This window comes from Neofelis nebulosa, chromosome 2, assembly GCF_028018385.1.
Source record: "Neofelis nebulosa isolate mNeoNeb1 chromosome 2, mNeoNeb1.pri, whole genome shotgun sequence".
NCBI classification, from domain to species: Eukaryota; Metazoa; Chordata; class Mammalia; order Carnivora; family Felidae; genus Neofelis; species Neofelis nebulosa.
The window spans coordinates 8,001,404-8,026,198 of NC_080783.1; the positions used below are offsets into that span (position 1 = coordinate 8,001,404).

Sequence of the window (24,795 nt, forward strand, 5' to 3'; positions counted from 1 at the left end):
AGAGGCTGGAAGGTGTTTCTGAGAAACAGATAATGTTTCCAAAGATTTCCTCAAAATGTGTTCCACTAGCTATTACCAAGAATTTGGAGAGATCAGTGTGGGAGTAGGTTTCCTCACTCAGGCCTCTTCTGAGACCTTAAAAATGAATTTCCAATGTGGATGTGGGATAGAGGATGTGCCGTATTTATTTAATAATGGAACCCCTTTTCCACAGAGCATCTGTCAGGGGTTTCATGGAACATACTTTGAGAATTAAACTCTCCAGTCGGGCACAAGGTTAGATGGGCACACAGACTAGCTGAAAAGGGAAACGAGAATACTTCGCTGACATTCAATCCAACAGTCGACACCTGCTGGACAGTTTGGAAAAAGGAGAAACCCATTTTTTCACCATGGTACTGAAACAGTGTCACATTTTCCCTGAACCACCCTAACTCCAGACCCTCAAGATCCACCAGCCATGCAACCCCGCACTCCACAGTCACATACGTTAAATCTACACTTTTATTTTTTGTTCTAAAATGTGCTTTTACTCCCAATGAACTTGAATAAGTCGGTCCAGGACCACCACCTCCCCTTTAAAAACAACAACAACAACTACAACACACGCACACATACACACATGCCACCCTCCAACCAGGTGAAAAATCCCCGGCGATTAGTCTGTAACAAATATTGACACGAAGGGGAAAAAAAGCATGTTGAAATGTATTAGAATCAGAACCTGTACAAAAAAAAAAAAAAATTAAAATATAACCTGAAACAGTCAAGTTCAGAAAGGCCAGTCAAGTCCTTTTCTCTTGCCAGGAGAATGTCGTCATCAGAGGGCCCTGGGTCATCAGCCAAGGAGGGGCAGGAAGAGAGAAACAGAAGCAGCAACAGGTCCTTCACCAGACAGAGGGGCCTGGGCACTGCCATCCCCAGCACGGACACAGCCGGGAGGGATTAAAGATCTTGGGGGGGGGGGGGGGGGGCGCAGGGAGCAAGTGTCGGCAGACAGTCCCGGGCGGCAGCTGGGGCCTTCGCACCGAAAACCAGTCTGAGTGGTCAGGGGCAGCAGGAAGCGAGGCCAGCAGAGAACACCAACCCGGAAGAAACTTCTGCCACCCAGCAGACCCACAGCGCCCTCCACTGGTGCTCAGATTCCAGAGGTTAGTGCTCCCAATGGATGAGAGATTGGAGCTGGGCTTAAGAGGCTGAAAACCCGCAGGTTTAGTAAACATAGCCCAGCATCACATCCCTCCGTGGCCTGATCGGAGCTGCCAACAAGGGATAAGGCAGGAGAGGGGAAACAAAGCATTTGATACCTGGCTAGAGATCACCTGCACCAGTGTGGGAACTGTGGTACATGGGCTGGAGAAGGCACACCCCCCTCCTCACGCAGAGAGGGGCCTCCTCCGCAGTCATCCCTGTGGGCCGGCTAAAGCTGCCTCCGGCTTATGACCAGCCTGACAAAATGACATGGAGCAAAAGAAAAACTGGGAGGGAGACAAGCCCTTACACAGAGACGAGAACCTCCTGGAGGAAAGCTGGGCAGTGTCTGACCCTGTTGGGATGGCATCAGTGGAGCCCCTGAGTCTGAAGGAACTGGGGGAGGAGGGAGTGGGTGAGGGAAGGATTAACGGTTCTTCTGGAACAGTACCAACAGGGTGGGAGGCGCTGGTGAGGGGACGGGCAGGTCTGGAACTCACTGAAGGTAGAGAGGGGAGGAAATAGGCCCTTGGTGTCCCCTCCCCACCTGACCCAGGCCTGGTGAGTGCCAGCTGCCCCAGCCGGCCCTAGTGGCGGCTGGAGACCAGACCTTTCACTTTGGACATCTTCTTGGTGGGCTGCCTCTGCTCAGCGTGAGGGGGACACTCCCGTTCAGCCAACTGCTGCTCCATCTCCTGAGCCGAGGAGGAGGCGGTGGCTTTGAGTGTCTTCTTAATGTTGGTAACCTGGAGGGAGACACAGGATTAAGGTGCTCAGCCTCTAAGTGCCAGAAACTCACTGAAACCTGTTCTCATTGTACTGGGGGCCACCCAGGGAAGAAATCAGAATCCTCTGCAAGAAAATCTGAGATTATCTTCAGAAACCCAGATGAGGAGAAACAAGCAGGGGCCACTCATAGAAGATACGTGGAAATGAATCACGCAAAAAAAAGGAACTAACACTTTCTTGGTTGAAAAGAGTGAATATGGGGCGCCTGGGCAGCTCAGTCAGTTAAGCATCCAACTCTTGATTTTGGTTCAGGTCATGATCATGCGGACAGCACGGAGCCTGCTTGGGATTCTCTCTCTCCTGTCTTTCTGCCCCTCCCCCTGCTCGCTCGCTCTCTCAAAATAAACAAACTTAGAGAGAGAGAGAGAGAGGATAAACCAGTGGAAGTGGACCATCTGACAAAGAGGTACAACACACCAGGTTAAAATGGCCTTAGAAACAAAAAGGAGGTCCCAAGAATGCAATAGTCAGCTAACCACTGGCTCATGTATGAAACTAAAAATGCTTTCATAGGAACTTTGGGAATACAGCTCCACGAGCCTTCTGGAATAAACAACTAGTGGATGAAATTTAGCCAACCAAGTGACAAATGACGAAAACACAGCAAAAGGACCGACAGACAAGATTACGCTAGGTTTCAGCATACCTTTCTTCACTTAACAAAGGAGGGCTCAAAAATATTTAAGCAACTTCTGAACATTTTCCACATCGGAATCTATGTCCTTGGTAACATCTGCGTATTGTTATTAAGAATGTTCTACAATTTTTAAATTAGTTCCCAGTTTGCTTTGCACTTAGGTATAGTGCTGCTATGAACCGTCTCCTATGTTTACCTGTTCGTACTTGTGTGACCAGCTCTGGAGGGCATATTCCTAGAAGTGAGCTTTCCAGATCAAAGGGTTGGCACATTTTACATTTTAACAACTATCATTATCTTGTGGAAACTGATTGCACCACCCTGTACTTCCACCAACTGTGTCCTCCTGTGCCTGTTTATATACACATTCCCCAACAGCCGTTCTAAAAGATCTTTTATGGGCGCCTGGGTGGCTTGGTCGGTGAAGCGTCTGACTTCGGCTCAGGTCATGATCTCATGGTGAGTTCGAGTCCCACGTCAGGCTCTGTGCTGACAGCTCAGAGCCTTGGAGCCTGTTTCCGATTCTGTGTCTCCCTCTCTCTCTCTCTCTGCCCCTCCCCTGTTCATGCTCTGTCTCTCTCTGTCTCAAAAATAAATAAACGTTAAAAAAAAATTAAAAAAAAAAAAAAGATCTTTTATGCTTTTGCCCTTCAGCCAGATGAGAGGAAGAAAAATGGGAGGAAAAGCATTGGAAGGAAGAAGAGAAAGTAAAGATGTTTCCCCAGTTTGACGGCCCCCATGTTTTCTGGGAAGCAGGCCTGGCTTGCTATAAAGAAGGGAATTGTGGGGTCAAAAGTTCTCAGCAGTTAGACTACCAGGAGCTGGAATAAGAGGCAGTTCAACCCAGAGACGAAACAATGCTGTGACTGAGGCCAACACCAGGCTCTTGCAGATCTATCATCTGCAGAATGAGCCTTGACTAGATTAAAGCTCATCATTTATTTTGGTTTTTGTTGTTGTTTTGTGATGAAGGAACAGCCACGCCCTAAACTGATGTCACCTTGATCAACATTATAACCTTTCTGAAAGGAGGGTGAACACAGGGCTGTGGGCTGGGACACTGAAGACACAGGGCAGCCTAAGTCAAGTGTGGCTTCGTCCTGTGTCCAGTCAGTCCAAGACATGCCATCTCGAACCCCAGGCGGCACACCTCCCAGGGCGTCACTGCCTGCTTTGGGATCTCTTGTTCAGGAGAGTTACTTGGGGATAGAGTAGAGAAGAACCTGAAGCAAATGGATGGCTTGCCACTTTCATCTTGTAAAAGAGATATTTAGGTTTTGTCTGTTTTATTTCAAGGCGTATTTTGGCTGCCAAGGTAGGTCCACCAATTAAACCTGTTGTGGCCGCGTGGAACAATCAGGACAAGTCCACTTCCTCTTTCACAGAGCCACCCTTCAAATGATGGCAAACATCCCCAATGACTTGTCTTTTTTGGCCTAAGTGTCCCTGGCCCCTTCCAATTTTCTTTGAGTAGCTAGCTGGCAGGCCATCACATCTCATTTACCAGATGACCTAGAGTTTGTCAAGCCCTACAAACCATGGGCCTCAGGAACTTTCAAATGGGACTGTACCCGCTAACAAGACTGCAGCCTAACTCCATCAGAGACCTTAAAGATTCAAGCCAAAGGAGGGAGAAGAGCTTCCTGGGGGAGGAAAACTTTTGGCTGTGGGGCAAAGGTGGACGAGAGGAAGCAGAGTCACAGCTGGGAAGGTCAAAGATGAGGAGAGCAGCGAGTGGTGAGAATGAGCCTCCAGGAGGAAGCAGGGGCACCCCGTACTCTGGCAGCCGCCAGACTCAATATCCATCACTAACTTAACCCCCTGGGATTCTCTACAGAATGGAAAGCAGCTTACTTTGCCCAGTTATGGTTTTTCACCTACATGCCTGGAACACAGCCTATTTTGTGAATGTAGCAAGAGCTATACGCTGACATTCCATAGAACATCAGACATAAGCACATTCAAATGTAAAGAAAAATACATTCCAAAATCAAATATAAATGAAAAGGTGTTTCATATTGTTTCAGCTAATCATTACCTCCCCTCCAGATTGTTGGCTGCGAGATAAGGAAATAGCTCACAATGTTAATGTTCTATCTCCCCCGGGTATGCTGGAATTGTAACTAATATGTATCACTTCTGTGAAAGGCAGAAAGGAGAGAAGACTCCTAAGCAGTTTATGATGGGACTGACTTCACTAATAGGGAAGGCTCTCAAAACTAATATTCACCAGAAAAAAGCTGCTGTTATAAGATTTGGGGGGAAAAAAAACATCAAGTTTTTCCCTCTGAGAACAAGCAATCTAATTTAAGGAGAAATAAAAGATCAACTTAGTTGAAAAAAATGCCAAAAAAAAGTTGGGTTGAGGGTAACAGAAGCATAAGTACAAGCAGAATATGACAGAATTACACATTCATTCTTAATAGATTTGTTTTCAAGTCAACAAACTGGGATGCCTGGGTGGCTCAGCGTCCGACTTTTGATTTCGGCTCAGGTCATGATCTCATGGTTCCTGGGATTGAGCCCTATCAGGCTCTGCACTGACAGCATGGAGCCTGCTTGGGATTCTCTCTCTCCCTCTCTCTGTCCCTCCTCTGCTCATTCTTGGATGTGCACGCTCGCCCACTCTCTCTCTCAAAATAAAAACAAACAAAAAACAGCTAGCCTTCCATGTGCCTTAAGCTGGGGAATGGTCAGTAAGTATCCTACACAGAGTATGCATGTACTGAATGGAAAACTGACAAGGCTCTGGGTTTTGACCATGTTCCTTCTCTTCTCATACTGGTCTGTTCCAGGTTTTCTAAAAGACTGTTAAGTCAGTAGACTGTTTTAATTGGTGGTGGAAGTGGCCTTGGTATTTTTCTCAAATTTCCTTCTCTCAAAATTTAATTAAATTATCACCACCACCTGGTGGCAGCATCAGGCTCTGGCAGCAGGAGTAACCTCAGCTGTGGTTTTCCAACAAATCCATGTGCACAGGCCCTTTTTTTTTTTTAATGTTTATTTATTTTGAGACAAAAACAGAGAACATGAGTGGGAGAGAGCAGGGGGGAGAGGGGGGAGAATCCCAAGCAGGCTCCATGCTGCCAGTGCACATCCTGACGCAGGCTACATCTTTGCAAACCGTGAGATCGTAACCTGAGCCAGAATCAAGAGCCAGACGATTCACCTACCTAGCCACCCAGGCGCCCCTCTCTTTTTTGTTTTAATATCTGTAATTTAAGGAACCCACACTGTTCTCAAGTATTGGTCATGGCTCAACATTAGTCAGTGCCTTCTTTCATCAGATGCCATTTGTCACAGAAATAAACTTGAACCACTCAAAATTCTAAAATTAATATCATTCATTTTTGCTAGTGACCACACTCCAAGCCCACCACCTACCACACTATGAGCAACAGTCTGGGCACAATGGGGCAGCCAGCTACTAACCAGGTTACAATATGGTTTGCTTCACACAGGCCACCCCAAGTCAGGTGGGCACGGTTCACCTCCAAACCTCATGTTTCCACGGTTTGATTTACAGAGAAGTATCAAGGATAGGAGAGAGTGCTCAGCCCTTCCTACTTTGCTGAGACATCAATCTCAGCTCAGAGAAGAGGTCACCATATTTAAGAGGGGAATTATACAGATTAGAGAAACAGCAGGCTTTCTATCCTAATTGTATATGTTGTTGGCTAGTGCTAAATTAAATGTAGTTCATACTTCTATGGCTAGAAGTAGGGTTAAAAATTAATGCACTGGGGGCGTCTGGGTGGCTCAGTTGGTTAAGCATCCGACTTCAGCTCAGGTCACGATCTCACGGTCTATGAGTTTGAGCCCTGCATCGGGCTCTGGGCTGATGGCTCAGAGCCTGGAGCCTGCTTCCGATTCTGTGTCTCCCTCTCTCTCTGCCCCTCCCCCGTTCATGCTCTGTCTCTCTCTGTCTCAAAAATAAATAAACATTAAAAAAAATATATTTTAAAAAATTAATGCACTGAACCAATTCACAGACTTGGTAGGTATGTACCTACAAGCATGTAGGGGGCTGTGTGTATCCAAAATAAATTTGTTCTAGTTCATGAAAAGTCTAGTTCAGCAGTCCACCGACACATAGGGTGTACCAGAAATATTCAGTACAACAAACATTTCAGCACCTACTACGGGTCAGGCATGTGACAAAGAGATGGTCTTACATAGACAAGAGAGGTTTTATTTTCAAGGAATACATATGACAGAGTAAGGGAAATCTTCAAATTCCACGAGTCCCCCTTTGAAACCTGACTGAGACTGGGTGGCTCAGTTGGTTAAGCATTCGACTTCGGCTCAGGTGCATGATCTCACACTTTGTGGGTTCAAGCCCCATGTCAGGCTCTGTGCTGACAGTACACAGCTTGCTTGGGATTCTCTCTCTCTCCTTCTCTCTCTGCCCCTCACCCACTCACACTTTCTCTCTCTCAAAATAAATAAATAAACTTAAATAAAATTAAAAAAACAAAGAGGAGCGCCTGAGGGGGGCTGAGTCAGTTAAGGGTCCGACTTCTGCTCGGGTTATGATCTCACAGTCTATGAGTTCGAGACCCACATCATGCTATGTGCTAACAGCTCAGAGCCTGGATCCTACTTCGGATCTGTGTCTCCCTCTCTCTCTGCCCCTCCTCCGTCTGTGCTCTCTCTCTCTCTCAAAAATAATAATAAAGAAAGAAAGAAAGAAAGAAAGAAAGAAAGAAAGAAAGAAAGAAAGAAAGAAAGAAAGAAAGAAAGAAAGAAAAGCACATCTACATCTACATATTTCTTATGTTTCTTAAGTATAACTCTGGGTCCCATTCTGCCATACTCTTGGCCACCTGATTTATAAAACCCATTAAACAACATTAACACTTCAAGCTCCATCACACTAGAAAAGGACTTTCAATGCTAAAATGTTTATCTTATGGGCTCCAAATTCTGAGGTCTCCCTACAGGTGTCCCGGCCACAGGCACACAAACTCCCATTAATCCAAAGGCTAGAGCCTATGTCTTTTGGACAGGTTAAAAGTGTCAGGAACAACTAGGTGTCACTAAAACCACAATCACACACTTTTAACTTCACCTGCTTTTCACCTGCCAAATGTTTTCCCTTTCTTCCTTTTTTCAATATGAAATCTATCATGCATGTCAAAAGGTTATCACACGTATAGTTTAAAGAATAAAATGGACACTGTGAGCCTATCACACGGCTTTAAGAAGCAGAACAGAACCAGGGCCTTGAAGCTCCATGCGCCCCTGCCCCCTGCCCCCCTCCTCCATCCCGCCAGCTAACCACCATCCCCTCACCCATCTCGAAGACCTATCCCCAAACTCGTTTCTTTTACTCCACAGCTGCAGAATGCATGTGTACTGCGGAAGGACAGCATTCTCCACTCTCCCAAGCCTGCTCACCCTCTGGTAACCAGGAATCAGAAAGGAGACAGAGAGCATCAAAAGCAGGGACCATGTCATACTCATCTCTACCCCACTAGCCCAGTACCTATCTGTTGGTGACTGTTTCACCTGCTCCAAGAATCGCAAGATGAAGGAGCAAACAGGGATACCCTGGAGCAAGTAACAAATGTTCTCTTCCTTACCTCGGCCTCTACCTGCTGCTGAGTTCGGCTGTGGTTCTCCTTGTACTGGTTGGCTCTCAGAACTTGCTGCTCGATGCCCAGCAGAACTGCTTCGCAGCCATCACACCTACAAAGGAGATAATGGGCTCTGAGCCACAGAAAGGTCTGGGAGCTCTCCACCTCTCCCAAATCTCCCTCCCTAACCCCTTATGGGGACTTCCTTTAACACCCTGTCTGCCAAGGAGGGCTCTTGTGCTTCACTCCTTCCAAGACCAGTGTTTCTGAATACAAAACACAAGGCACCTGGAGACAAACACGGAGGATGTGGGATGGTTTCCTAGAACACAGCTTGAATTTCAACCTTTGTCTCCAATGGGAAAGGTTTACAGAATGTGCCCTTAAAGAGACTAGGACAGCCCTTACAGGTAGAACAGATTCACCGCTTTTCTCAAAGGAAATAATGATTTTCTAAAAGCCTCCCATTTTAAAGATTGCCCCTTTCCTCAGAAGTTTGTTACTTCCTAATTGCCATCCCCCTTATTTCATTTCCCAACTTTTTATTTTGAAAATGTTAAAACCTAAAAAAAACTTGAAAGAACAGTACAATACCCATTTACCCTCTACCTAAAAGTCAACAGGTGCAAACATTCTGCCATATTTGGGGTACTGTTCTACCTAACAATTTTGTTTTAAATCTAACTCAGTGCTTTAACATAAGCTTTAAGAACCTGGACTGGCAGGGGCGCCTGGGTGGCTCAGTCGGTTAAGCGTCCGACTTCGGCTCAGGTCATGATCTCGCAGTCTGTGGGTTCGAGCCCCGCGTCGGGCTCTGTGCTGACAGCTCAGAGCCTGGAGCCTGTTTCAGATTCTATGTCTCCCTCTTCCTCTGACCCTCCCCTGTTCATGCTCTCTCTCTGTCTGTCTCAAAAATAAATAAATGTTAAAAAAAAAAATTAAAAAAAAAAAGAACCTGGACTGGCAAACATCTTGGGATGGGGTTAGGATGGCACCTCTAGGTGGAAACACAGTGAAGCCAGACTATGGATGTGAGAACAGTGTCAGCCATCTCAAAGATGGAGTAAGAGCCAACACCAGTAGGGCTAGAGGCCTGGATTGTACTCCAGCTAGAGCACTTCCACACAAGGGACGTTTTCTAAGTTTTTTTCCCCCATTTACTCTGATTGAAGACTTTTACAGTATTTTGAAAGTTCCTGCCTGTGTCAGAAAGGTGTTTGGGGTCATACCTGGGACAGAACCTGGGGTAAAGGGTAGACAACACATACCCTGGGGTCCAATAGTAGCTGAAGGAGGGAAACTTGGGGGGCTCTGAATGTGGGGTGGGGGTGGGAAGTCAAAGCTGAGCCATTCATGCCTGGAAAGTTTCAGTCTGTTTTAAAGAAGACAATTTCAGGGGTGCCTGGGTGGCTCAGTCAGTTAAGCATCCAACTTCAGCTCAGGTCACGATCTCACAGTTCATGAGTTCGAGCCCCGTGTTAGGCTCTGTGCTGACAGTGTGGAGCCTGGAGCCTGCTTTGGATTCTGGGTCTTCCTCTCTCTCTGACCCTCTCTGGCTCGTGCTCTGTCTCTGTGTCTCTCTCTCTCATAAATAAATAAACATTAAAAAAAAAATTTTTTTTTTAAATGAAAAAATAAAAAATAAAGAGGACAATTTCCCTACCCCTTGCACAAAGCTTGAGTGCTCTGCTTCATGATCTCCAACAACACCACGTGCCTGCTTGGGGACATGCTCTCCTGACCTCCAACTACGCCCTAACCCTGCCCTCCTTCAAAACTCAGCTAGAACCTCTTCTCCAACTAGTCCCATGTAGCTTTGTAAGCTCCAAATCATTTCAATAACTCCATAACAAATCCTTCTAGAACATGCAAAGCTATTGCAAACATCAAATCCTATTAACATAGAGAACATGCAAAAACAAAATAAAATACAGAACATGCAAATGCCCCCCTTCTTTTTACATACCAGAAGTTATCAAACAGTCTATGTGTACAGCTTGTGTTCCAACTTAGAATAACCCATTCCTTGTCTTCATGATCCCTCACAATGTTTTGCCAACACTAGCCCAAGGTTACTGATGCTGAACATGGGTTCTCTTATCCAAGGAATCTGATCAACACTAACTTCCTGAGCTTCATCAAGCTCAGAGGCTGAGTTTGCAAAGCACTGGATCCACGTCAGAAGCCAGGTCTCAGAGACTCCAGCTGCCAAGACTACCATTCAATAGTCCCCCCACTGCAACAGGACAACCAAGGCCCTGGGAGGCCTGCAGTGACTCCTGCCGCCACACAGCTTTAGTCACAAATGCAGCCCAACCCCCTGGCTTACTGTCCCAAGGCTCCAGCTCCCAGGCAGCCCCAGCTGACACTGGAAGACATTTCCCCAAGCGGAGGCACGAATGGCACACCCCTCCTTCTTTCAGCCTCACCATTCATGCAAGGTCTTGACAATATTATTGATATCCTTCTTTCGGATGTCACGGCCAATGCAAAAATCCACTTCCAGCAGCTGGTTTCTCTGGTCCAGCTTGCCCTGGATGATGTCAGTATAGACAGCCTCAATGATGAGGTCTTCCAGTTCCCGGAGATTCCGCATCTCCAGGTCCTTCAGCAGCACGGAGTAGGGGATACACTGTAGATAAAGCCATGTGATATTTACAAAAACTGCTGACAAGCACTAAAGAAAATGCAGGTGTACACCTGCCTCGGGGCTTTGGGAAATGCAGTCTGGTTGTAGTTATTAACATCTATGGCAATAAGACATGGATAAATGAGCTGTGAGACCTATAGGATCCAAACAAGACCCAGAGCCTCTAGGAATGCATTCTCCTAGATTCTCTACCCCTGGACTTCACCCAGACTTTAGCTTTCATGTTGTGAAGCACTCTTAGAAAGTGTCCGAAACAAGAAAGGGAAATACTCAGTGTGTGCCACTCTGCCACCTTCTGGAAGCTTGCAGACTTGACATAAAATGCCAGATCATCAAAAAACTCCAAACAATTTCAGACACTGGAGAGAACTGGCTGCCTGCCCAGGAAAGCACAAGCAAAAAACATTTGCAAGCTAACATATCCACCTACAGGTAGCCAGTGGGTACTGCATCTGTTTTCTCAGACTTGCAACCAATGTCAGTGCCCCAACAACAGTCCCTTACTGGGGTACACCAACATCTTGCATTTCTCCAAGACAACTGTATATCTAAATATCCACTAAATATCTAAATATTTTGTGGACACATCACTACTAGTGTAGAAATTAACACAACAATCAAATCTGCAAAATCAGACAGGAGGAAGAGGTATACAAAAAAGAGAGTAACAGCAAACACTGCTAGGGAGATTTTTAATAACTAAAGGTTTATAATGACAGGTTGCAGAAAGAGGAAAAAAAAGCTACCCCTAAAATTTGCTACACTTGGGAAGTCCATGATCAGGACAAAAAGAAAGATCAGGTCCTCATTTCCTAACAAAACAGCCATCCCACCTGAAATGCCAGGCTGAGAATCAGAAATTTGTGACTAGACCAGGGAAAATGATCTCAGCAACTGAAATGGCAATGCAAGAACAAATCTACATCTCTCAAGCTCAATCACAAAGGGGAAATGTAAAGGGCAAACCTCTTCCGATGGCAAAGCACTACAAAAACTTTGACAGTTATGCCAAGGTTGGGCAGAGAGCCAAAATCAACTATAAATTAATGGAATCTGGATCTTCTTTGTTAACGGCTATGAGAAGCTGGCTGCAAGGCCTTTTCTAAATTGAGTGGGGCAGAGACCTCAGAGAGATGATGAAGTAGTTTTCTTATAGAAAGTTAGGGTCTAAAGATAGCATATAACGCAAAAATCCAGCTTAGTATAATTAACCTTGACAATCCCCAGAAGGCCACATATTAAAAACCTAGTCTCGGTAAGTCCAACAAAGCCAGTTTTTCCTCCAGCACTGGCACAATTCACTGTGCACTGAGCAACAGATGGAAGTGGTTAACCTGCCTTGAGATGTCCTGCTGTTTGAAAAACTACGTCTCCCTTTAGTACAGCAAAATGCTCACACGGAGTGAGTCACCACAGCATGCCAGAACTGAGACCTGCTGATTCACAATGTCTCCTGGGCATACTTTTCCTGAATGAAACGGTGAGTAGTTGTCTAATTGTTATCTTTTCTTCTTTTGTCCTTTGCCAAGCAAATTTTATGCATTTATGACATGACTACCGTGCACAGCTAGCAGCTCGCACACTGATGCCAGTGCGACACCCGCCTGAGGGTGAGGAGCAAGACAGGAAAGAGTTCAGGACTGTACCTTCATTCTCGACGCCAAGCTCACGATGGTTAGGTGCTTCAGCTTGTTCTGCTGAGCTGTGCTCAATTCTGGCAGGCTCTCCTTGTTGGCTGCTCAGTCCCACCCACCACAAAAATCAAGACACAAAATAAAATTAGAATTTCTTTACCGAACAAGCTTACCAACTCCCCACATGAAATCTACTATTGAGTCACTGTCATGACTCTGCACTTATTCATGAGACAAATGTTCCACGAGCACCTCCTGTCTTCTTTGAAGGACCATGTGCTCCTGAAAAGCCAGGCATGAATGCACAAAATGACAGGACAATCATCTTAATCTATCTGTGCCCTTTGTGACATTCAACCAAGCTCAACATGTCTTCACTGGGAATCTGTTACGTGCAATGCACTGTCCTAAGTGATTCAGAGACGTCAAGGATAAATTAGATGGGCTTTGTCAGGGCTGCTGCGCTATACAACCCCAGGGATAATAACCACCAGACTCGTGCAACTCAATGGCCTTGGACTTGTCCTCGGTCTTACAATCAGGTATTTCAACAGCTACAAGTCCAAGACAGAAATACTAGAAGAAAGGTACAAACCACCAGAAGAGAGCCAGAGAGTGAGGAAGAGGAGGAGAGGCAGAAAGGGAGAGAGAGGCAGGCAGGGGAGAAAAGGAAAGAAACAGAAAGGGAGAGAGCAAGTGAGTGCAATCACATTGAGGAGGTACAGGAAAGGAAAACAAAGATGGAGTTTGAGATGAGCTTTGAAGACTGGGCAAAATTTTAGTAATAATAATAACAGCAGCAAAGGCAGCAGCAAAGACCATGTGTACACACACACATGCAGTTAATCCTTCACAACGACCTCACAAGATAGTTCCCAAATGCCTTCAATTCCTTATCTGTAATCCTGGATTCCAAAAAGGTGAATCCAAACTAATTTTTTTCTTGAGCATGGTGCTGAAATCCATCTGGTGGCAATTCCTGACCTGAATTGATGCAGGCTTTTAATCCTACTTGTTGTAAGTATCCATTTGTTTAGCTGAAAAACTGAATGTGTTTTGACTACAGGTGCTGTCCACGTCTTGAAGCGTGTTACATAAAAAGGTATATATGTATCATATTACCTCTTTAGAGTCCCCAAAATTCTAAATTCTGAAACATCTAGCCCAAGGAGTGCATGTTCAATTGGATTTTTCCCCGATCTTTCAAATTATTAGTAACCCAATCTAATTTTACCCGAAGTTGAGATAAAAATATTGACTAGAAGGCGCCCAAGACATCATCCTTGCTCTCTTTCCCTCTCCCTCCCCCAACTTCCCATTCCTGCTCACCAGTGCACCTCACAAGTCCACAAAGCTTCAGCCCTGAAATTCCTTGGAAACCAAATAGAGTGACATAAGAAAAGTCTTTGGAAGATCTTAACCAACTCACCTATGTAATCTGGGTATGTTCCATAGGCAAACAGGTTCAGCAACTGCAAATATGCAGCATTAGCTCCTTCTGCAAGCTGAGGAAGAAAAAAAAAAAAGTTCACAGACATCTACCAGTCACTGCAGGGTTCAAGCAAAGGATGATGATCGTGTGCCTCAGTTGACTGTTTCACTACATGGTCCCTGAGGTTCCTTCCAACTCTGATTCTTTGGAAAAAAATAAAATTTAATTTTAAATTTAATTCTTCTCTCTTAGCAATACGTGTTTTACGCACTGCACAGCATGCCCAAGTAACTACTTCTGTCTGTCCATCTCTCTCTCTCTCTCTCTCTCTCTCTCTCTCTCACACACACACACACACACAGTAGTTAGTACTGGAAGCAGTGCAGGTTTTCTCAGGATTTCCTTGCCATTAAAACAAAGAGTGGAGCAGCCTTGTCTACATACCAGGTTGGTGGGTACAACACTAGCCACTATCAGTCCAACCTGAACAAGGTGTAGGGCAGGTTCCGAGGTTCGGGACCACGCAAGTAGAAGGAGCGCTAGGAAAGATTAGCACAGCATAAAATGTAACACAAGAGCCCAGGCGGGACAGGAAACCACAATATCAGGCAGCTTCAAATAAAAACATTCACTAAAATTACTTATTCCTCACTAAAATGGCAAAGAGTCATCTGTGGAAGTAAAACAGAGATACTAATCTGTCTGGAACTGCTCTGCTCTGTTGTTGGTTAACTGGGTGTTTCTTTTACTTACAAATGTGTACCTGTTACTCCATAAACTCCATATACCAAACTCCATAAAGTAGTACCCAAGGAGTATTCTGTGGATACTGACAGTAATACTACTTAATTTGACCTATCTTTTTATTGGGACGCCTGGGTGGCTCAGTCAGTTAAGTGTCCGACTTTGGCTCAGGCCATGATCTCTCAGTTCTTGAGTTCAAGCCCCGCGTCAGGCTCTGTACTGATGACAGCTCAGAACCTGGAGCCTGCTTCAGATTCTATGTCTCCATTCTCTCTGTTCCTCCCCAACTTGCTCTCTCTCTCAAAAATAAACATTAAAAAAATTTTTAAAAGAAAATAAACTATCTGTTTATTTTATTTTATTTTATAAGTTTATTTTGAGAGAGAAAGTGCGAGCAGGGGAGGAAGAGAGACAGGGAGAGAAAGAATTCCAAGCAGGCTCCACACTGTCAGCACAGAGCCTGATGTGGGGCTCAAACTCACAAAACCATGAGATCATGACCTGAGCTGAAATCAAGAGTCGGCTGCCTAACCAACTGAGCCACTAAGGCGCCCCTAACCATCTTTAAAAAAAAAAAAAAAGGTTCCAAGAACTACATCCATAATTTCAGATCACTGAAAAACTACTAGTGTTCCCAGCTCACATACAGAAAAACAAACAAACAAAAAAAAAAAACTGTGGAGAGATAGAGGTGATTTGCTCAGCACCCGCATGAGAACTCTCACATCCTAATAACCTAGTCTACCCTATCAGGGTTATCAAGAACTTCTTGAGGTCCTGAATCAGAGGAGGAAGAGATCATCAAACGTAGCCCCTACTTTTCAGACAGACGATTACAAAACTAACCCTAAAAGACTATTTTCTCTAGAGTAGATACTCCAAAACTGCTCCCACTGGCCTAAATCAATGTCTTTCTCACTTTAATTTCCATCCATCTCCTCTTAGCCAATCTTCCTTAGTTACGAAACCACCACTTGACATATTCATTTAGGCTTTTCATGAACCTGAAGGAACATATTACCCCTTTGTCATCTCTTCTGTTGATAAAATGATGAACTATCAAACCATAAAAAGACACGGAAATTTAAGTGCATATCACTAAGTAAAAGAAGCCAATCTGAAACAGCTACATACTGTATGATTTCAACTCTACGACATTCTGGAAAAGTCAAAACTAGGAAGACAGTAGAAAGATCAATGGTTGCCAGGGATTAAGAGGGGAGGGAGGGATGAAGAGGTGGAAAAAGAGGATTTTTAGGGCAGAGAAATTACGCTGCATGACACTGTTAACGGTGGACACATGTCATTACACATTTCTCCAAATCCACAGAATGTACAACATCAAAAGTGAACCCTAATGTAAACTACGGTGTTTGGGTGATAATGTGTCACTATAGGTTCCACACTGGCTGGGGATATTGGTAATGGAGGAGGCTATGCATGTATGAGGGCAGGGATATATTGAAAATCTCTATACTTTCCTCTCAATTTTGTTGTGAATCTAAAACTGCTCTAAAAAATAAAATCTATTAAAAAAAAAAAAACAAAAACAACCTAGCTTTAAAAATTTTTCTTCACAGGATTCCTTTTACATCACTGGTAAATTAAAATTTGACTATAAGCCAACTGTGTGTCAAGCTATATATTAAGTGCTAAGGAAACAATGAGGAGCACAAGAGACCTTACCCTTACTGAGCTCACAGTCCAGCAAGCAAGGCTGACATTAAATAAAAATTCACAATTAAAAAATAAAAGCGGCTCTTTCGGTCTCCGGCTGCCATAGGGAGACAAGATGATGCAGGTCCATACATCAGCAATGGACAGCCACGGGGAACCGCTCCAGTTTCCTAATCAAGAGGAACAGCAGATGTGCAGCAGTGAGTCCCACAGCCTGATGGCCCACACCTCTCCTACGAGGGGCTGATTCACCACAAGGCTGTGGACACGGAGCCAGCAACTGCCAGCCAAGGTGTCCTAGTGGTCATGAAGTGAAGAACCAGTCGGCAAGAACCCACTACCTCCTATATGTGGACCACCATCGACAAGAATGCCGCCCTCAGCAGCATGGTGCACACAGCAAGGCGCACGCAAGAACGAGCACCACACAGATCTGTGCACGGCGGCCATCCGTAGAGCCACTGGCCGTCCACAGAGCCAGTGGCCATTGGCAGCGCCAACACCATCCTAGGCAGCCAGAGGGAAGTTGTGATGGGGAAGAGCAAGCTCACCCACCCTCCAAGAGCTTCTGAGCACAACCCCCAAAGTAATAAAGATGTCACCAGACTTCAATCAATTAGTCAACACAAAATTATCAATCAATAAATGTAAAAGTATCCAAAGTGAGAAGCAGAGATTGAAAAGTATAGGTTGCTTCACAACTCTTTGTTCTACCTGGTCATTCTTCACCAGTCTTCTCATTTTTAAGGCACAATAACCAAAATTAGATACCCAAAGTTTTAAGGACAACAATCAATAAAAAAAAAAAAGTAAACAAAGCAAAAAGGACTACTTCCCAGCTTTTCATGTCATATTTTCTTTACATACCAACTTAGCATAACATTGTCCTTTTCATCAGGACAATATATTCCTTCCACAATATATTCCTTCTTCATGCCCAGCTCATTCAACAGCAACCATCTTCTGCTACGTATGTACCTAACCAATCTTTGTCTATATTTGCCCTAGAGGTTTTTGATCCCTGCAAATGCCTGAAACAACCTCTGTTAAATATCAGCCGGTGCTTATACTCTACTTTTCTTATTTATCAGGTTCAATTGGATTTTTCCCCTACCTTTCAAATTATTAGTAACCCAATCTAATTTTACCCCAAGTTGAGACGAAAATATTGACCAGAAGGAGCTCAAGACATCATCCTTGCTCTCCTTTCCTCCCCATCCCCCAAATTCCCATCTCTCCCTCAACAGTACACCTCACAGGTCCACAGAGCTTCAGCCCTGAAATTCCTTGGAAACCTGGAGAATCACAGGAAGGTTTAGATCAAAGAAGACAGAGAAATTGTTTGGAAACTGCTCTTACCTCCTGCACATTGGTCAGCTCCAGCAGTTCTCCAAAGACATACACTCCAGGAGCCTCCAAGACTTGGCTTATGAGAGCAGTGAGGGCTGAGCCACTGGTACCTTTGGCTAGTAAAATAAACTGTTCTAGGAGGTTACTTGATGGTTTCTGTTCACCTGCCATTCTCTGACCTTGAGATCTGTCCAAAAGAAAAGTGTTTCAGTCATTCTTCCTTCTCCTTTGCAAAGTCTATGCTTATTTAATGCCAGATCAGACATCAGTAATACTTTAATTTTATAGTATTCAAAAAGAGGGGCGCCTGGGTGGCTCAGTCGGTTGAGTGTCCAACTGCGGCTCAGGTCATGATCTCATGATTTGTACGTTCGAGCCCCGCATTGGGCTCTGTGCTGACAGCTAGGAGCCTAGAGCCTGCTTCAGATTCTGTCTCCCTCTCTCTCTGCCCCTCCCCCACTTGCACTCTGTGTGTGTGTGTGTGTGTGTGTGTGTCTCAAAAATAAACAACTAGGGGCGCCTGGGTGGCGCAGTCGGTTAAGCGTCCGACTTCAGCCAGGTCACGATCTCGCGGTCCGTGAGTTCGAGCCCCGCGTCGGGCTCTGGGCTGATGGCTCGGAGCCTGGAGCCTGTTTCCGATTCTGTGTGTCCCTCTCTCTCTGCCCCTCCCCCATTCATGCTCTGTCTCTCTCTGTACCAAAAATAAATAAAAAGCGTTGAAAAAAATATTAAAAAAAATAATAATAATTAAAAAAAAATAAACAACTAAAAATTCAAAAAGAAAAACAGCTCCTGAGTCCGTATGCTACAGCCACTTTGTGAGACAGACAGGGTTCCACCTAGAGTTAATGGGATTTTGTCCTTGCTCAAAGGTTTGAAACACATTTAGGAAAAACCACTTCATCCCCATCTGGCCCTCTCCCAACAGCAAGCAGCACCTTCTAAGCCCTTAAACCTGACCAGACCCAAAGAAACACACAGGAGTTTCTCAGGAGCTGTTTTATCTACCTCACTTACAGACTCTAGTTAAGAGAGAATCTGGCCCGTACACAGAGGCAGCAGATGTAAGCAAAAGCAATCAGTTACAGCTTTCAGTGTATCAATGGAATCCCACCTACAGCCAGATACAAATGAGGAAAGCCACAAAAAGTAGACAAGACCTCTCATTAAGTCAAAGAAGTCATTTAAGCATAGAAAAAGGGGGGAAATCATATTGAAAGATAAGCAACATATTCAAACTCAGAAAATACATGCTGTGTAAGTCCATAAGGAAAATCCCTCTATTTGACTTCCCACTGCCAGATGATTTTACCAACTATGACTTCAGAATTTGTACAAAATCCTAAGAAAATAAAAAGGTTTGAGAAAACAATGAAGATACTGTACTGCAATCCTGAAGATATCCGGGAGGACGGCCCCTCAATTGTACAATCCAATTACATGCTGGGTGTATGTGAACACACACTGCATACCTACACTGCAGGAGTCCTGCATAAGAAAAGACTACCCCTCCAAGAATGACACATTTTGGGGGTACTAAGACAAAAAGAAGAGAACAATTCCAAGAACTGTTTGGTGCAAGAGAAACTAAGTTTTCCTGTGGAGGCAGGCATAGAGAGCAGCAGCCTTTTCAGAGTATGACAGAAACAATGATGTCGCCTCACTTAGGGTTACGTAAGAACGTCTCGTCGGAAACAGAAAAAGTGAAGTGCTAAGGGAATAAAAGTTGCTGAGGAGAAAAGAGGAAAGAGGAGAGGGATGGGGTAGGGTGGGAGAAGGCGGGAGAGAGGTGATGGTTAGGAGAGTAAAGAAAGAAAACCTCCCCTCCAAGCGGACACGTGTGGAGGCTGAATGGAAAGGCCTGGGGTGGAGAGGGAGTGGAGAAAAGACAGAAACTTCAGTCCCTCAAAAAAATTCCGGCCTAAGGCGCAAAGCCCTTAGGGGCAAAGAGGTTAGAAGACGCAGAGTCGCTTTTTTGTGAAGTGGGAGGGGCGGAGGAGGAGGGGAGAAGAATTCGCGTCGTGGGGGGGCGCTATTTTGATGGACAGCAGAGGGGCAAAGAGGCAGCCTGTGGGGGTGGGGAAGCGAGAGCAGCCGCGGGTTAGGAACTGAGGGTCGCAGGCTGGGGTGGACTTCAAGGCGGACGGCGTGCTCCAGGCAGGGCCGCGGGTGCGGAGTGAGGGGCCGCGGGGCGCGCTCCCCGGGGCGGGGCCGGAGCGGTGTGGCCGCGGGCTTTCCTGAGGGCTGGCGCTAAGCCAGACGGCTGGGACAAGGCTGGCGCGCCGGGCTCCGCCCTCTCGCCAGCCCCTACCTACCCTCGCCACCTCTCCGTCCTCTCGGTCGCTGGCTCGGCCTCCCGGCGCCTGTCCGCAGGTTGTCAAGCGTCCATGATCGGCCCGGCGTCCGACGCTTTTCTGCCTCCGCCGACCCGTTGCCCTTGCGGCTCCCCCGGAAGCCTCCTGCCGCTGCACTCGAGTTCCGCCCACACTAAGTTCCCCCCGCGGCGTAGGCGGCCTCAGATCTCCCGTGCGGCCTGGGCCTGGGCGAGACCGTCAGAGGCGGGTCGTAGCCCAGGAGCCGGGTGGAGAGGAGTCCGAGGAGCGCAGCCTAGGGCAGTACTGGGGCCCAAACCGTCGCCATCACCATCCTGGGCCCGAAATTCACCTCTTCGGCCGAGCTACCCCTCAGGAGCTCCCTATGGGGACTGCGGCTACCCAGGGGTACAAAGACCTATTAAGTCTAACAACAGCTACGGCTTATTGTGCCAGGCGCGTACATTATCTTGTTGAATTATCAAAACTCTATGGCCTGTAGCAGTAATCCGATTTTTCAGATGAGTTACCAAAGCTTAAAAATCCAAAAGCCAGTAAGTAGCAAAGGTTGCTTTGGAACCCAGGCTTCGGAAGCCAATGACCATATTCGTGACCTCTTCAGAATACGTTTTAAAATAAGCAAGAGACGGGTTGAGCCAACAATGGTTCTGTGAGCAAAATGACAGAGGTTGCGTTGCATTTGGTACTCAGCAACTCTCCCGGAAGATGGCTAAGGGATGCGAGGCAGCTGAACACTTAAGCTGGTTCCTTTAAAGCGTATACCACAGACTTTCGAGACTTGAAGAGCCCTGTTTGCCTTTGGTGAAATAGAGTGCAGAAATCAGACAGATGCAAAGGAACCTAGCACCAACTCACTGATCTATTCAAAAGATGTCTTGTTCTAATTTCTATGTTCTGGAAGATTTATATAAAGAGAAGACAAGGTTCTTGCCCTCAAACGGCTTCAATGTGGGGGCGCCTGGCTGGCTCACTAGGTACAGCATGTGACACTCAATGTCTGGTGGTGAGTTCAAGTCCCACGTTGGGCATGAAGCCTACTTATAAAAAAAAAAAAATTCAATGTGTTATGAGGATGCTAGGGAAGAGAAAGGCATCTTCCAGGCAAAAAGGCAAAAAAAAATTTATTTTAAGGCAAAAAGTTGGCAGACCATAGTCACAGAGGTTTGCTCTGTGTAGCATACACTAATGCAGAAAAGAAACACGGAGTGTCTGGAACCCAAGGTTCAGGGGTGAGAAATGAGGGCTACAGACCCGGAGTCAGGTCATCAAGGGTCTTCTAAACCATATGCAAGGCACTATACCCAGCAAAAACCTTAATACAGCAAAGTTCCTACCTGGGGGAGCCCACAACCCCTGAGACAGACAGACCTGTCTGGCTATGACAAACAGTTGCCATAGGCACCCTAGTGATACAGATAAGGCTCTCCTGCCTCTGCTCTGGGAAGAGGTGATTTGAGGCAGGGTTCTAGAGGAGATGAGGCTTGAGTTGAGCATGGAAAAATAAGCAAGAAAATCACAAAAAGTGTAAGCCATGGAAAGGAGTTTTTATTTTATCTTAAGGGCACTGGGGAACTATTTAGTTTTAACCTGTGAAGTGTGAATGATTGCCACTTTAGAATGATCACACTAGCTGCTATAGGAATGGATTGGCTATGCAAAGAGCTGGAAGCCAGGAAACTCTTGAGGGGATACAGTCTAGATAAAATATTGTGAGGTCTTGAACAAAGGCAGTGGCAGTTGGGCATGAAAAAGAAGGGATGTTGTTGGAGACATTTAGACCATAGAATCTATTGGACTGGGTGACCAGCTGAATGCAGGTATGGGGAGGAAGATATTACCCAGGATTCTGGCTGAGTAGGCCAGACAGAGCTGTCTTGGAGGTGGTGTTAAGTGAATAGGGCTGCAGAAAAGAAGCGGCAAATTTGGCAGTGGAAGGAAAACAACTAAGTTCTGTTTGAGTTCATAAATATTCTGGCAGTGCCTCCACTTCCTCCAGAATAATGTCCAGACTCCAAGGCTGCAGTGAAAGCCCTTCTCAGTATGCTTCCCTCAACATTTCCAGCTTTGTCTCACCCCACCTTCTTACAGTCCAAACTCCAGGCCTTCCCATGCCCATCACAAGAGGTGTACCTTCCCTCTGACACCAGGGTCTATGCTGAAACTTGCTCTCTCTCTTTTTTTAAAAAAGTTTTATTTATTTATTTTGAAAGAGAGAGAGAGAGAGCGAGAGCGAGCAGGGGCAGAGAGAGAGGGAGGGAGAGAATCCCAAGCAGGCTCTGCCCTGCCAGCGTGCCCAGATGCCCCAGCTCTCTCTTCTTTTTTGCAATGCTCTTCCTTCGTATTTGCCTGTTAAAATCCTACCAACCCTGGCATGCCTCGGTGGCTCAATCAGTTAGGCGTCTGACTCTTGATTTTAGTTCGGGTCATGATGTCACCACTGTGGGATCGAGCCCAGCATCGGGCTCTGTGCTGACAGCGTGGAGCCTGCCTGGGATTCTCTCTCTTTCCCTCTTTCTCTGTCCCTCTCCAGCTCACACGCATGCTCTGTCATTCGCTCACGTTCTCTCTCAAAATAAGTAAACATTAAAAAAAAATCCTACCAACCCTGTAGGCAAAGATTTCTTAAACTCAATGCAAAAAGGCACTAGTCATAAAACACTGAACTATTGCACTCCATTAAGAATCGCTGTTTACCAAAGACACCAGTGTGAAACTGAAAAGGCAAGCCACAGACTTGGAAAAGATATTTGCAAAGCCTGTATCAGACCAAGAACTCCATACCCAAACTTTATAAAGAACTACAAATAAATAAGAAGACAAAAAGCCCAAACTAAAGAGTGGGCAAAAGACTTGAACAAGCACTTCACAAAAGAGGACATTCAAATGGTCAAAAACAAATTAAAAGGTGTTCAACACCAGAGACCATGTAAGAAAAAACTATAAGAGACCACATTTAGCCAAAATAGCTAAAATTAGAAAGACTGACAAGACCCTGTTTTGACAAGGATGAAAGACAACTAGAATTTTTTTACATTGCTGGTGAAGGCAAAATGATACAAACCCTTAGGAAAACTGGCAATATCTAATGTTGCTGATCATATGCATACTGTACAAGCCAGCTACTCCTCTCCTAGAAATGAGTGCAGTCTACAAAAAGGAAACCTATAAGAATGAGCATTGCAGCTTTGTTAATAAAAGCCAAAAACTGATAGCTGACAACCTAAATACCCATCAACAGAATAGATAAATATTGCTACATACATACAATGGAATACTAGTAAGCAATTTTTTTTTAAAAAAAGGCTACTGTTACATATAACATGGATGAATCTCACAAAAATAACTGCTGAACAAAAAATGCCACTTACTCTACATACTAAATGATTACATTTAAATGAAATTCAAGACAAAACTAATTTGTGGTAATAGAAGTCAGAAGAGTGGTTTTGGGGGTGGGAGGATGCAGTGCTGATTGCGGAGGGGCACAGGGTGTTAGAAATCTTGATTTGGGGGATGGTGACACAGGTGTATACATATGCAAAACCTGTGCCCTTCCTGCATATGCCATACCTCATTAACAACAACAAAAAAATTTAAGAGTAAGTTTTTCAGCAGAAAAAAAATCCACCCGTCCTTCAAATTCAAATGCCACCTCCTCCATCAAGTCTTGTCAGCTAGAATTAATCTTTCCACAGAACCTCTGTGGCATTCCGATGACCTTTCCCTTATGACATTTATTGAAGCCCATCTTAAATCTCAGCAGAGTCTCCTTTTTTTCCTAACTAGATGGTTATCTTCCTTGTGGCAGTGACAATGCCTTTCACCCTTTACCGGAAACCTGAAAAGGCTTTTTGTTGAATTACATGGAAGGAAAAATTGGGTGGGTGAAAAGGGGACAGGAAGAGGAAGGAAGGCCTAGGAAAAGAGATAGGAGATCTCTAAGGAAACCTTAGCTTACAGTACAATTTTACCTAGTTCCTGAACTGAAATCACATTAAATGTCACCTTGAGCAACAAAGAACAAATCAAAACACCAAGTCCTTCCTAGACTGAAGATAAACATCACACTCCTTCACTTGCAGGAAATTCACCAAATAAATGCTTACTTAACCTCTGGGTATTTCAACCTGGATGGGGAAACTTCACCAAGCAGAATAATAATCACATAGCCATGCTGCTAAAAATATCGCCACCTTAGTGTGGTGTAAACAGCCCAGACTGCGGATCAGGAGACTTAGGGCCGAATTCTAACTCTATCCCAACTTGCTGTAGCCGGTGGACAATCTCTGAGCCTCTCTGGGCCTCAGTTTCCTCATATGTAAAACGACAGGGGTTGGATTGGCAAATTCTCTTAATATCCCTTCCGGTATGGATATTCTGAGTATACAATCGATATCTCTCCCAGTCCAACGCAGTAGCACACCAGAAACCCCTGCAAAACAAGTAAAAAGCGCCCCAGACCAGCAAACAAGCACAATTTGAAGGAGTCATTTTGTTACATTATCTTCCATGGTTTAATCAGTGTTTTTGTTTGTTGTTTGCAGTCTTACCATGATTTGCAGGAGATTTCTGAGTTCCATGTAAATAGATGTTACCTCTCTGTGGGCTGTCATCTTCTTCTGAGAGTTAACGGGGTCTTCCCGCCTAGTTTCAAGTCTCCGAATTCAGAAACCCCCAAGGCGGAGGACGGTTTATGAATTTGCGCACACTGCGCGGCACACTGGAGTCTAAGTTACAGAGGAACGGGGTGCAGGGAATGCTGGGATTTGTAGTCCCCGG

At 45.2% G+C, this 24,795-nt stretch overlaps 1 protein-coding gene across 3 annotated transcripts; it reads right to left on the reverse strand.

Moving 5' to 3' along the window:
* Positions 1-486: 486 nt before the first annotated feature.
* On the reverse strand, positions 487-24,784 carry COPS7B (COP9 signalosome subunit 7B). Of its 3 annotated transcripts, none has more exons than XM_058701294.1 (7): positions 24,567-24,784; positions 17,693-17,870; positions 13,910-13,985; positions 12,493-12,581; positions 10,626-10,828; positions 8,203-8,308; positions 487-1,937 (listed from the first exon to the last, which is right to left on the reverse strand). In XM_058701294.1, the coding sequence occupies exons 2-7, from the start codon at positions 17,852-17,854 to the stop codon at positions 1,779-1,781; spliced, it is 795 nt and encodes a 264-aa protein (XP_058557277.1). In that variant the 5' UTR covers positions 17,855-17,870; positions 24,567-24,784; the 3' UTR covers positions 487-1,778. The 3 variants fall into 3 exon arrangements, with proteins under 3 accessions (XP_058557277.1, XP_058557283.1, XP_058557290.1); XM_058701300.1 differs by lacking the exon at positions 24,567-24,784 and adding an exon at positions 19,999-20,106; XM_058701307.1 differs by lacking the exon at positions 17,693-17,870.
* Between the last annotated feature and the right edge of the window lie 11 nt (positions 24,785-24,795).